We start from the raw sequence: 13,076 nt of genomic DNA, 5'->3' as shown, positions 1-13,076 counted from the left end.
TGTTTTTACTTCTATGACACAAGAGGCTTTGCTGCTTCTTTTTGGTCTGATGAGCTTTTCTTTATCCCGGCATCCCTAGGAAGGCAAGCAGGCTTCTCTCGCTGCAGACTTCTCCATCAGTCAGTTTAAACACCTGGGCCGGTTACTGATGGTGCACGGACGGAACAGCTACAAAAGATCGGCAGCTCTCAGCCAGTTCGTGATCCACAGAAGCCTGTGCATCAGTACCATGCAGGTAAACAATCCCGCTCTGTATCTTCTGCCAGGTTTTGGCCTTATTGACTTAGAGAGACTGGAGGATCAAAAGAACATAAGAAAGGCCATGCTGGATCAGACCGAGGCCCATCAAGTCCAGCAGTCTGTTCACACAGAGGCCAACCAGGTGCCTCTAGGAAGCCCACAAACAAGACAACTGTAGCATTATCCTGCCTGAGTTCCACAGCACCTAAGATAAGAGGCATGCTCCTCTGATCCTGGAGAGAATAGGTATGCATCATGACTAGTATCCATTTTGACTAGTAACCTTGGACAGCCCTCTCCTCCATGAACATGTCCACTCCCCTCTTAAAGCCTTCAACACAGAGAAGAGAAAAATCAATATTTTCACATTGCATCTATTATGTCACTGACATCAACCGAACACATTTTCTGCAAAACGTTGTGGGGTAGCCTTTTGTTTCTGTTGGTACTTTTAAAAAAGGATTATTTTAACTGGTGTTGCAAGCTTTGATCCATTTCGACAGTGGAATGTGCTGTTCGACGGTGGAATGTGCTGCCTCGGAGGGTGGTGGAGTCCCCATCTTTGGGAACTTTAAGCAGAGGCTAGATGGCCATCTGTCGGGAGTGCTTTGATTGTGGGATCCTGCATGGCGGGGGGAGGGTTGGGGTCACTGGGGATGTGGGGGGAGGTAGTTGTTAATTTCCTGCATTGTGCAGGGGATTGGACTTGATTACCCGGGTGGTCCCGTCCAACTCTATGATTCTAGGATCAGAGGAGCATGCCTCTTATATTGGGTGCATTGGAACACAGGCAGGACAAGTTGTCTTATTTGTGGGCTTCCTAGAGGCACCTGGTTGCCCACTGTGTGAACTAGGACTTGATGGACCTTGGTCTGATCCAGCATGGCCTTCCTTATGTTCTTATGTGTCTCAGTGTTGCGTTTGGGAACCCATACAGTAACCCGTCTGCTAGAGGCTAAAGTCAGATGCAAGGATAAGCCCACAAGCAGCCATCCTTCTTTCAAAACTGTCTTCAACTTTCTGAGGGTTGGAAGTGGGGAATAATCGTGGCCCTAGCCCATTCTAATTTTACCTCATGCCTGTGGGATATCTAAGCATCTGAACAGTGGGCTACCCCGCCTGCTCCTGTTAAGAACTACGAGGACGGGTCATGGTCCCTGAACCTGAGGTAAATAGGTTTCCCTTTCCTCCCGCAGGCTGTTTTCTCTTCAGTGTTCTACTTCGCCTCCATCTCCCTCTACCAGGGCTTCCTCATCATTGGGTAAGAGCCAAACAGTTTCCCAAAATACGAGTGCAGAGAGCTCACAATGTAAAGGCGCCTGTTTGATACGTTTCAGATGCTTGGAAGTGTTCGCCGCGACACCTGATGCTGATTAAGCCGCAAACGGTTGTCTTGTCGACTGTTGCTGCGGTTATCAGAAGGAGGGATGAGATTTTTCAAAGCTACTTTTATCCAGCAACAGGGATAAGCATGTGGGATCCTGTTTAGCCGAATTTCAGCTGCTGTTGTCAGGACCTGTTGAAACTCCTTTTATTTGAGCTTCGGGATCAGAAGTTTAGTTTTGCCTGGCGTCTGTCTTTTGGAAGAAACACAGAATATACATTTGTAAAAAAATAAAATAATTAGGGTGGACAGTCTTTCCGTTGTCTCATCATAGGGTTTTCAAGGTAAATGTTGGTCAGAAGTGGTTTACCAGTGCCTTCTTCTGCGCAGTGCTAACCAGGGTTAGCCGTAGAGGCACTGCCGTTGTCTACGAAAGATCCTCCGCCAGTGTCACCTTCCACTGCTGCTACTGCCCAGTAACTAACCTTCAGAGATTCCTCTGTCCCCATCGCCATTGGAACTGCCTGTTCTCTTCTGCGGATGTGGCCATTGATCCCTTAAGGAGGCAGTGGATGCATCTTCGTCGGGGGTCTCAGCCATGACCTTTCCGTCTTGAGTGACTCTGCTAGGAGCTTAGTCTCTTGATAGAGTCTAAACCCCTTACGGTATTGCTTTCAGCTTGCCTGACACACATTCACCCCCTCACCACGTTAAGGTGTGCATCTAAAAGGGGGCTCAATAAAGGAAGCCACGGCCCTCAATTTGCAAGATCTGAGCAAGGCTGTCAATGATAGGACATTTTGGAGGGTACTGATTCATAGGGTCGCCATGAGTCGGAAGCGACTTGACGGCACTTCACACACACACACACACACACACACACACACACACACACACACACACAGAGTCTTTCCAAGAGGTACCTTTTGTGGAAGAAAGGGCAATGAATGCATCCCCTTTACAGGGTTTTTATGTGTGTGTTGGGGGGGGATGCATCTGGCATTGTAAATTGGGTTTGAGGTTGAACTTTCTTAATAGTAAGGGCTGGTTTACATATGTGAAATGATTTGGCAGTGAGAGACCTGACTTGAGTAGGAAGGACTTTGCTGCTTTAGACAGCAAATGGAGGATTCCTCCCCCCCCCCAAAAAAAACCCCGCAAAAGCCAGTGTGATGTAGTGGCAAGTGTTGGACAAAAACCTCTATGACCCAAGTTAGAATCCCCACCCTGCCGTGGAAGCATGCTGGGTGATTTTGGGCTAGCCATGCACTCTCAGCCTAACCCACCTCACAGGATGGTTGTTGTGAGGATAAAATGGAGGAGAGGAGAATAATATAAACTGCTTCAGGGTCCTCATTGGGGAGAAACGGGGTATAAATAAAATCAGCACAGCAAGGAAAAAGAGCAAGGGTAGAAGTTTTCTTTCTGCTGTGCTAGGTTTCTGCTTGAGTGGCATTTTTGGGGCAAAGGGCTAGAGCTCACGATCTGTTGTCTGAAGTGGTATTGTCCATTCTGGACTTGAGGTGTAAGATCTGTGTCTTAATCTATGGCAAAGCTCAGAGAGGCATAGCCAGTTCTAGCTCCTTAAAATATGCCTGGGTTGTGTTGTATGCACACTGATCCATGTTACATTAATAATCTGCAAACTCTGGTTGCACAGAAAACATATGAGGCATGTAACCCTACAACTTTTTGGGATTACAGCACCTAGCTTTTGAGGCACAGTTCTTCTTTCTTCTTTGATTTATTTAGTTACTCTGTTTATATCCCACCATTCTCCCAGATGACGATCCAAAGCAGCTGACATCATGCTCCTCTTCTCCATTTTATTCTCAAAGCAACCATGTGAGGAAGGTTAGATTGAGTGTGTGTGACTAGCCCAAGGTCACCTATTCATGGGAAAGTGGAGATTTGAACCTGGGTCTCCCAGATCCCAGACCCCCTAGCCACTACACCACATATTAAAATATTTTTAAATCAATTGTTGTTGGATTTTAATTGTTATTATGTGCTCTTACATGCCAGCGCTTCATTTGAGTCCCTCACTGACTTAAAATCTATGTGTCCATCTCCTGGAATCAGAATCCTGGAGGCTGTGTTACTCCTTACAGACTTACAAAGTCTCTCCAGACTCTACCACTGGATTGGCAGTTAGCATAAGGAGGAAATATATGTATGTATGTGCCATCATGTTGGCAACCAATTTATGAAGACCCCAGCAAGGGGTATTCAAGGCAAGTGAAAAGCAGAGGTGGGTTGCTATTGCCTTCCCCTGCAGAGTCTTCCTTGTTGGTCTCCCTTCCAATTACTGATCCTGCTTAGCTTCTAAGAGCAGACAAGATTGGGCTATATCATGCTGCCTTCCACCCCCTCGGGAAATACAGGAAGTAGCAAAACCGCCCATATGCTCCACTTAAACTTGCCACCCCTCCTGCAGTAAATCTGTTTGTCCAATGTGCCGAAGGAAATCTCTTAAAAGAATGAAGAAATCAGTGGGTATTTCTCCTGGTGCTGCTTTCAGGTATTCTACAATCTACACCATGTTTCCGGTGTTCTCTCTGGTCCTGGACAAGGATGTCAAATCAGAAGTTGCCATGCTATATCCAGAGCTCTACAAAGATCTTCTGAAGGTTCAACAGATTTTCTTGTTTGTTTTTTTCTTTCAGGTTCTTGCATGTGTTCTTTTAGTATAACATACGCTAGACTTATGTAATTTGTTTGTCCTGTTTTATTTTTAGGGGAGGCCATTATCCTACAAAACGTTTTTGATATGGGTTTTGATAAGTATTTATCAAGGTATGAAGCTTTTTCCTCTTTGTCAAGTTGCTTGTAAAACACTTAATACCGTATAATCAAAATGTGGTGTTGTGCTGGGAAACGAACTGTTTGAACTTCATGTTTTCCCAAATTTGATATCTGGTTTTTTTGCACTTAAAAAAAACAAGCAAAAAAAAAAAACTGCTCCGATGGCTGGGGAGGATGCTCAGCTCAGCCAAGCTGGAGACTGTAATAGCTCGCTGCGGCCATCTGTGATGATGGTACTGCATGGCAACAGAGAAGCATAGCTTAGATCCAACCATGTTTTCCCTTGGGTGGAAAAGAAGAAGAGGAGGAGGTTTTTCTATGCCTACTTTCTCTACCACTTAAGGGAGAACCAAACCGGCTTACAATCACCTTCCCTTCCCCTCCCCACAACAGGCGGTCTGCCTGTGAGGTAGTTGGGGCTGAGAGAGCCAAGGTCACCCAGCTGCTTCATGTGTAGGAGTGGGGAACATATCAATTTCACCAGATTAGCCTCCGCCCGCTCATGTGGAGGAGTGGGGAATCAAACCCAGTTCTCCGGATCAGAGTCCACCACTCCAAACCACCGCTCTTAACCACTACACCACCCTGGCGGTCTATGCTGGACGTCATGGGACTTGTATGGGCAAAAGCTAGGTGGGATGGGGGCTGTTGCATGGTTGCCATTGATGGTTCTAGGCAAAAGCCCTGGATGGGACCTCAGAACCACGGCCACCACCACCACCCCTGCCTGAGCAATACCCGGCCAGCTTTTGCTCCCCCCCTCATTGGAGGGGGTATGGGTGGTTGCCCCCCCCCAGCCCAGGACAGCTGTCACAGATGTCCTATGGCTAAGACCACGCCTGGACTGTAGTAAGGAGGAGAATTTCATTAATAATTTTGTTCATTTAAATTGGGAAAGCCACACCGGGAACAGAATACCTCTGTTGTATTCCAGGGAGTAACAGAGCTGTAAAAGTGAACCCTGCAGCAGCAATGACTCTCTTTAGGGCTGTAGAAGAGCAGCGCCCCGCCCCCAGGCCTTCAAAAGGGAGCACACAGTTTTCTGGATGGTCAGAGTGAAAGAAAGAGCAACAATCATGGGAAAGACTTTCAGGCCAAGGCTGTTCTCCTGTTACATTCTGTGGGTCGGATGACTTCACCTCTCAATGCAATTTAGCTAGACGTTTTCACCCAAGATGGGTGGAGGGGAAGGAGTTGACTTGAAACTGAGCAGTACCCAGATGGTGGAAAGGTTACTTCTGGGTCTGTGTTTTATGGCTGGATCTTGAGTCACTGGTAGAATTGTTCTTCAAACAAGCAGAATGCAAAGGCTGTGGATTACTCATCCACGCAGATTACTCATGCTGCTGATATGAGTTATGTCTACAGCTGAGTATCTGGGAAGCAGTGTGGCTGTTTTCAGGTCAGCCAGAAGCAGGATGTGAAGTGGTCCTCCCTCCCTCTCTCTCCAGCTCCAGAGACTGTATTGACATCTGGCGTGTTGGTGGTGCTTACGACTGTAAATTGGAAAGCCCTCTGTTCACATCTCTCCTCAGCCATGGGCTCACTGGGTAGTCTTAAGCAAGCCCGTCTTCCTTTCGTGTGTGCCAGCGTGGTGGAGTGGTTAGGATCGTCAGACTATTATCTGGAGAACCGAGTTTGATTCCCCGCTCCTCCACATGAGCAGCGGACTCTAATCTGGTGAACCGGGTTGGTTTCCCCACTCCTACACATGTAGCCAGCTGGGTGACCCTGAGCTAGTCACAGTACTCTCAGCCCCACCTACCTCACAAGGTAGGTTGTGGGGAGAGGAACAGAAGGCAATTGTAAGCCGCTTTGACACTCCTACATGAAGGCATAAATTGCCCACTTGGGCCTTTGAGCACCAGATATTCTTGTCTAGAAAACTGCTACTACCTTATAGAACTGCATGGTTTGGGTATATTAGGGATGAAGGTAGAAAACTCGTTAGTTTCTCTATTTTCATTTTAAAGATGTAGTTCATGTTATTTTGCATTAGCCTATTAGTCCATTCATTTAAATTGTCCATTGATCGCAACAGGAGACCCAGCCAGTTTTCTCCTGCCGGGACCTTTTGTGCTTTTCATCCAAAAGAGCATGCTGTTCTACTAAACCCCCCAAGGCACTGGAGCTGCCAAATTTCAGAGACAGAGGCCGATGGGCACCCATTTTAGAGGTGCTTACAAATGTTACATGCTGTAGGCTTCCCCTTGATTTTTTTTTAAAAGGTGCACAGCACCAGAGGTTGCACGGCATTTATATAACAAATTGTAGCGACTTCGAAAACATACATATAGTTGTTACAAAGCCCACAAACAAGACAACTGCAGCAGCATTATCCTGCCTGTGTTTCACAGCACCTAATATATTCGGCATGCTCCTCTAATCCTGGAGAGAACAGGTATGCATCATGACTAGTATCCATTTTGACTAGTAGCCATGAATAGCCCTCTCCTCCGTGAACATGTCCACTGCTCTCTTAAAGCCTTCCAAGTTGGCAGCCATCACCACATCCTGGGGCAGGGAGTTCTGCAATTTAACTATGTGTTGTGTGAAGAAATACTTCCTTTTATCTGTTTTGAATCTCTCACCCTCCAGCTTCAGCAGATGACCCCGTGTTCTCTTATTATGATAAAGGGAGAATCTTTTCTATCCACCCTCCCCATACCATGCATAATTTTATAGACCTCTATCATGTCTCCCCTTAGCTCCCTTCTTTCCAAGCTAAACAGCCCTAAGTGTTTTAACCGCTCCTCATAGGGCAGTTGCTCTAGTCCCCTGATCATTTTGGTTGCTCTTTTCTGCACCATTGTTACAAAGCTTCAAAGTAATTGTAAATCATCTGTTACTTTGACCCTTTGTAACAACTACATTGAATGTTTTTGGAGTAGCTACAATTTGTTATATAAACACCTTGCAACCTCTGATTGCTGTGCACCTTTTTTTTTCTTCACTCAGAGGTCCCCCTCCCCCTTTTTCTCCTCCTCCTTGATTTCAGCAGAAGACCCAACCGGTATTCAAACATTTCTTTGTGGTGGGTGGGAGAGCTTTTCAGTCTGCCAAGCAAACTTTCTGTGAACCCTGCATGCCGTGTTCGCCCACATGCAGTTCAAAAATGCCTGCACTGCATTGCCATGGGGAAATAAACAAAAGTCAAAATGAATGAGTCTTGTCATTGTTTTGAGGGTTTCCCATTACTTTACATTGTAAAAATAGTGAAATGACTGTTTCCCATTCTGTTTCACTTTTTTTTAAAAAAATGTATACCCCTCAAATATAGTATTTCTGTTAGGATGCCTATGTATCAATCATGTCTTCTCGCCAGGTGTATGTCCACAATGAATTGCACAGGGGTGCATAATTATTTGCAGGACTCTCACCTTTCCAGACACAGAAGGCCCTTCCGTGTAGGAAATCCCACCATTTACGAAAGGGTTCTTCAGCTCATGAAGACAGATCAACAGTTCTTGTCCGTACTGCAACCTGAATCAAACTCATTTTTCTCTGTGCCCTTGAGCGATCCAGTAGTTCAAAACATAACAAGTTAGAGGCCCGTAAGGAATTGTGGGGAGGGGGAGATGAACAATTTAGAAATTCCCCTCCCTCTTCCTCCTCTGCCACCACCCCCTCTTCCCCTGAAGAATTCTGTATGCTTTTGTGCCCATTTCTACTTTTCCCTTTGCCTTTCCCCCTCTGACTATCTCAACCGCCCGCAACATGCTGTGATTCCTGAAATGTGCGGTTCCTGATGGGGAAGGGGTTCAATATTTTTGGCTGATTTACAAAGCCAGATTTTCCTTCATACCAGGGAACAACCCTCATCTTGCCTGTTTGCTTCCTTGATGATTGGTGCTGGGGTCAGTCACTTTACTATTAGGCCTTTTATGCAGAGACGTTTCCCTGCTGTCACCCCCACCGACTGCTTTGGGGCTTCCTTTTGATCACGCATCCCTTTTCCGCCTGTCAGAGGTTGCCTTGTCCTCCCTGTGTGTTTTGCCCATGTTTTCCAGATGCTGTTTAAACAGAATCTGGAAAATGTGAGCAAAATGTGCAGGGAGAGCGAGGCAACCTCTGACAGGCAGAAAAAGCATGCATAATCAAAAGGAAGCCCTGAAGCAGTCGGCAGGATGACCACGGGGAACCGTCCCTGCATAAAAGGCCTTAGAGCAGGGGTGTCGATCTCAATTGTTACGAGGGCCAGCTATGACATAAATGTCACTTGGTTGGGCTGGGCCTTGCCTTGCCAGCACAGATTGAGAGTGGGGCAGGTGTCTGCCTTGGCTGGCTTGCGGACTGGATAAGAGCTCTCTAGGGGAGCCGGATAGGCCCTCCGGCCTTAAGTTTGACACCTCTGCCTTAGAGTGATATTTATGGGTTTGACGTGATTCACCACAAGGAGCACCACAGCTGCGATAGGTTTTAATATGGCTTCTCCAAATATATTTGTAGATACTGTTTGATTTTTTTTTTTTTTTGCCACCTCTGTTTGTCTCTCGCCTTGAAAACCCTACCGGGCTGTGACTTGGCAGCACTTTCTACCAAGGCCTGTAACCTCCCCTCTCTTCCTCTGCCCCCTTCCAGGTAGCATCATTATGTACGGAGCACTGCTGCTGTTTGAATCGGAGTTTGTCCACATTGTGGCCATTTCCTTCACGTCCCTGATCCTCACAGAGCTGTTGATGGTGGCGCTGACCATCCAGACGTGGCACTGGTTCATGATAGTGGCCGAATTACTCAGTCTTTCCTGCTACATTGCTTCGCTGGTCTTCTTACACGAATTTATTGGTAACAGTCACTGTTTCGTCTTTCTCTGAGCTTTCCTCGAGAGAAGGTTTACCAAGTCAGGGCCAGCTCTGCCAGGCAGCTAGTGAGGCAGCAGATTTTGGCCACTGTTTTAAAAGGTCAGCAAATAACTGTCTAGGAAGTTTTTAGTCAAGTGTGTGTGAGGGGATTTTCCATCTCAAGGACAAAAATGTCCTTAGGTTGGATTTAGCAGAAGATTTCCATGGCTGGAAGTAGAGGTTGGTTCTCAGTGATTTCCTCCTCCCACTGCAGACCTCCAACTCTCCCCTCATATTGTTCGTGGGGGGTGGGCTCTGTCCCCCAGGAGCAGCATTTCAGGGACCCTTTTCAGCTGCAGTGGGAGGAGGGGAAGTCCCATTCCACTGACAGAAATCCTTTCTCTCATTGGAAATGACTGTGGTTTCTGGGCCCATGCGCAAAGCCATGAGTGCCTAGGGGAGAAAAAGAGAATTATGCCGGAGCTGATATATATTACAGACAAATTCAAACAGTTTCTGTCAGAGCTGGCCTCCCTGCCTTTCCCCATTTTTTCTTACATTTTTATTATATCACTCAAATAGGGGACCCTGGCTGCTTTCTCCAGGCCGGCTGTGGCCCTGCTTGCCAAAATTGAGCGCCATTTGATTTTAGCTTAGAACTGTTGGGTTTTTACTTAGTACTGAACTGAATCTTGAATGTTTTTATTGTATTTCAGGACATTTTAATTGATGTTAGCTGCCCTGAGCCCGGCTTGGGCCAAGACAAAGGGGCAGGATACAAGTCCAAAAATAAATAAATAAATAAAATAAGTTGTAGTAGAGGAAGAGTTGGTTTTTATATGCCGACTTTCTCTACCACTTAAGAGAGAATCAAACTGGCTTACAATCACCTTCCCTTCCCCTCCCCACAACAGACACCCTGTGAGGTAGGTGGGGCTGAGAGAGCTCGAAGAGAACTGTGACTAGCCCAAGGTCACCCAGCTGGCTTCATGTGGAGGAGTGGGGAAACCAACCTGGTTCACCAGATTAACATCCGCCGCTCATGTGGAGGAGTGGGGAATCAAACCCAGTTCTCCAGATTAGAGTCCACCGCTATTCATCACTACACCATGCTGGCTCTCTGTAGAGTCCTCAGGAGCCAGTCAGAGGTCTAAGTGCTTTTTTAGATTTGTATTCCACCCTCCTTCCAAGGAGCTCATGGCACGCTCCATGATTCTCTTCTCCACAAATAGACCTTTGAGGTAACTTAAGGCTGAGTGTAACTGACTATCCCAAGTGCCCCCCCCCCTGCACAGTGAGCTACCTGGCTAAGTGGGGATCATCCTGGGCCTAATCCAGGACTCTAGCTAATACACCACCCTTACTCTCAGAGATATTGGGGGGGGGCATCTACAAGGGTTATAGGCACATTTTCAGACAGATCTGTAAAAACACAGTTTAATGTTGGAGCATTTGTTTATGGCTGCCTTTTCAAAACTTGTTATAACCTGAAAAAAAGTGCTTTTTGAAGGACAACCCTGTGAAGAATTTAACTCCCCATCCTCCCTATGTGGATTCCCAACAATCAAATTCTGCAGCACCTTCAGTGAAGTAAAAAATGGTACCTCGAAGCTTTATTAACTACCCATAAGGCGATCCTGCTAGTTTCTCTGTCACAAACCCTCATTTATATGAAGGCTGTCTTTCCACATGGGTGTTCCTACTTTGCTTTGAGCTTTAGCACAAATATATCCTGCATGGAGCTTTGTGATTCATAGAACAAATGTGGAGCCCCTCCAAGTAGCCAAGTGGATGAAGACTATTGTTTTCCAAAAAAAAGGGGAAACAACATTCATTTCTCTAGTGCTACTTCAGTTAAGGGTAGTTCTACTTGGGACACCCATGAACACACATGAAGCTGCTTTATACTGAATCAGATCATCAGCCCATAAAGGTCAGTTTGGTCTATTCAGCCTGGCAGTGGCTCTCCAGGGTCTCAGGCAGAAGTCTTTCACATGACCTACTGCCTGGTCCTTTTGACTGGAGATGCCAGGGATTGAGTCTGCGACCTTCTGCATTCAAAGCAGAGTCTCTTCCACTGAGCCACAGCCCCTCCTCTGAGAATAATTTTTTGCATCCATTATTACTCATAAGAATGATGAGATGCTGGGAAATTAGCAATCTGATTTCCCCACGATTTTTTTCAAAGCTAAGTTACAGATGCACATGGCCCGAATTTGGATCAGAAGCATGTGGGAAGGAGATAAGGGGTTTAATCCTTCCATACAGCTCCACCTTTTGAAACTAGTCTCCCTGGGCTGTGTTCCCCAGAAGGGGGGAAAAAGGGCCGCCACCCGTCTTTTACCCAACAATGTTCTTTCAAAGGATAATAGTCTCTTTCCAAATTTGCCCTGGGTCCTGTCCAACCAGGCGTGTCCAGGGAGTTGTGTGTTGAAACTTAATTCTGAGGTTCGGAGTGGCCCATTTATGTGACCCACAGGGAGAGGGCACGCAAAGCCTCTAGCACCATTTTCCTGACATGAAAATGGCTCTGGGGACTCCAGTATTTGCCCCTTTTATGTAGCCCATCGGTATAGATTAATTTCCCCAGTGGGATGAATAACAGCTCCCTGGGGCCATTTCAGGTTGGAAAAATGTAGGTGCTTTAAGACCCTTCTCCCTGTGTGGGGCTACCACATGCCTGAGAATTTGTTTCATTTCAGGCTGGGAAAATGGAGGAGCTGTAAGAAAGACTCCTCTCCCTGTCTGGGGCTCTTACATGCCTGAGAATTGTTTTAATACGGATGTCTCAATACATGTCTGATTTGGAAGGATGCAGGACAGACTTGGGAAGACACTGGCAAACCACCCCGTAAACAAAGTCTGCCTAGTAAACGTTGGGATGTGACTTCCCCCCATGGGTCAGGAATAACCCGGTGCTTGCACAGGGGACCTTTACCTTTTACTTAGGACAGACTTGGGACCTGTCTAATGTGTAGTTAGATCTTGAGGGCCAATCTGGTTACCTTTCTGTAATTGTCAAGTTCACTGCGGTACACGGACCCCACTTGGTTCTACCTTACCTAATTTGCACTACTTGATTTCCCTTCCAATCATCTGGATCATTTTCTTTGTTCTTCCCTTCCAGATGTTTATTTCATCACAACCTTATCGTTCTTGTGGAAGGTGACGGTCATCACCTTGGTCAGCTGCCTCCCTCTCTACGTCCTGAAGTACCTGAGGCGAAGGTTCTCTCCTCCGAGCTATTCGAAGCTGACGTCATAGGTGCTTCTCCCAACGAAGCAAAGACTCGTGTTTTTTTGCACAGTGCTCACAGACAAAATCAATGTGTGTTCATCATAGTAACAGCTGCCTCTGACAGTTGTGTAAGGGTTGTGCGTTGACTGGTGACCTTTGTGGGAAAAGACTGAATAATTGGCAGTTGAGCAAGTTGGCTAGGAGTCAGCCAAGTAAGCGGGAAGAACTGCCTGATCGGTCAAGCTCTGTCCATTTCTATTTATTTCAAGTGAAGTCCAAGGCAGATAATTGCAAAAAGCGTGGCTTCCATTGTGCAATCAGCTTACTTGGAAACTGTGAACGAGGCTATTTATTTGAAAACAATGTCATATATTTTGTTTTCCTTTTTCGTTTCCTCGTGATGTTTTATATTACTACTTTTGGGGGGTCAGGTAGATATAAGTGTTTGAGCATCTTGGAAAATCCTTTTGAACGGGTGGCTCGTCTTACTGTTAAGTAGACAACACTTACAGTGCCATACTGTGCCCCAAACCAGAGTCAAACATCTCACTATGACGTGGTTTTCTTTAATCCCCTTGAAGAAAGAATGCCCATCCGGATTCTTTCTTGCTATGATATTGCTGCATTATTTTTAAAGGGACACCATGACTTGGGTAAAGGGAAAACGCTTGTTATATTCAACAGCAGTG

At 46.2% G+C, this 13,076-nt stretch overlaps 1 protein-coding gene across 1 annotated transcript in view; it reads left to right on the top strand.

The window, feature by feature from the left end:
- ATP9A (ATPase phospholipid transporting 9A (putative)) overlaps window positions 1–12,649 on the top strand; it is a 107,464-nt gene extending 94,815 nt beyond the window's left edge. The window contains exons 23-28 of the mRNA XM_056844411.1: window positions 80–235; window positions 1,437–1,501; window positions 4,086–4,194; window positions 4,303–4,360; window positions 8,951–9,154; window positions 12,278–12,649. Coding sequence (XP_056700389.1) covers window positions 80–235; window positions 1,437–1,501; window positions 4,086–4,194; window positions 4,303–4,360; window positions 8,951–9,154; window positions 12,278–12,414 — 729 coding nt within the window. The 3' untranslated portion in view covers window positions 12,415–12,649. The remainder of the gene's footprint in view (window positions 1–79; window positions 236–1,436; window positions 1,502–4,085; window positions 4,195–4,302; window positions 4,361–8,950; window positions 9,155–12,277) is intronic.
- The last annotated feature ends 427 nt before the right edge of the window (window positions 12,650–13,076 follow it).

Source organism: Euleptes europaea, chromosome 2 (assembly GCF_029931775.1).
Source record: "Euleptes europaea isolate rEulEur1 chromosome 2, rEulEur1.hap1, whole genome shotgun sequence".
NCBI lineage: Eukaryota > Metazoa > Chordata > Lepidosauria > Squamata > Sphaerodactylidae > Euleptes > Euleptes europaea.
Note: the sequence above shows the minus strand (reverse complement) of the source record. Positions and strands in the feature narration are given on the sequence as shown.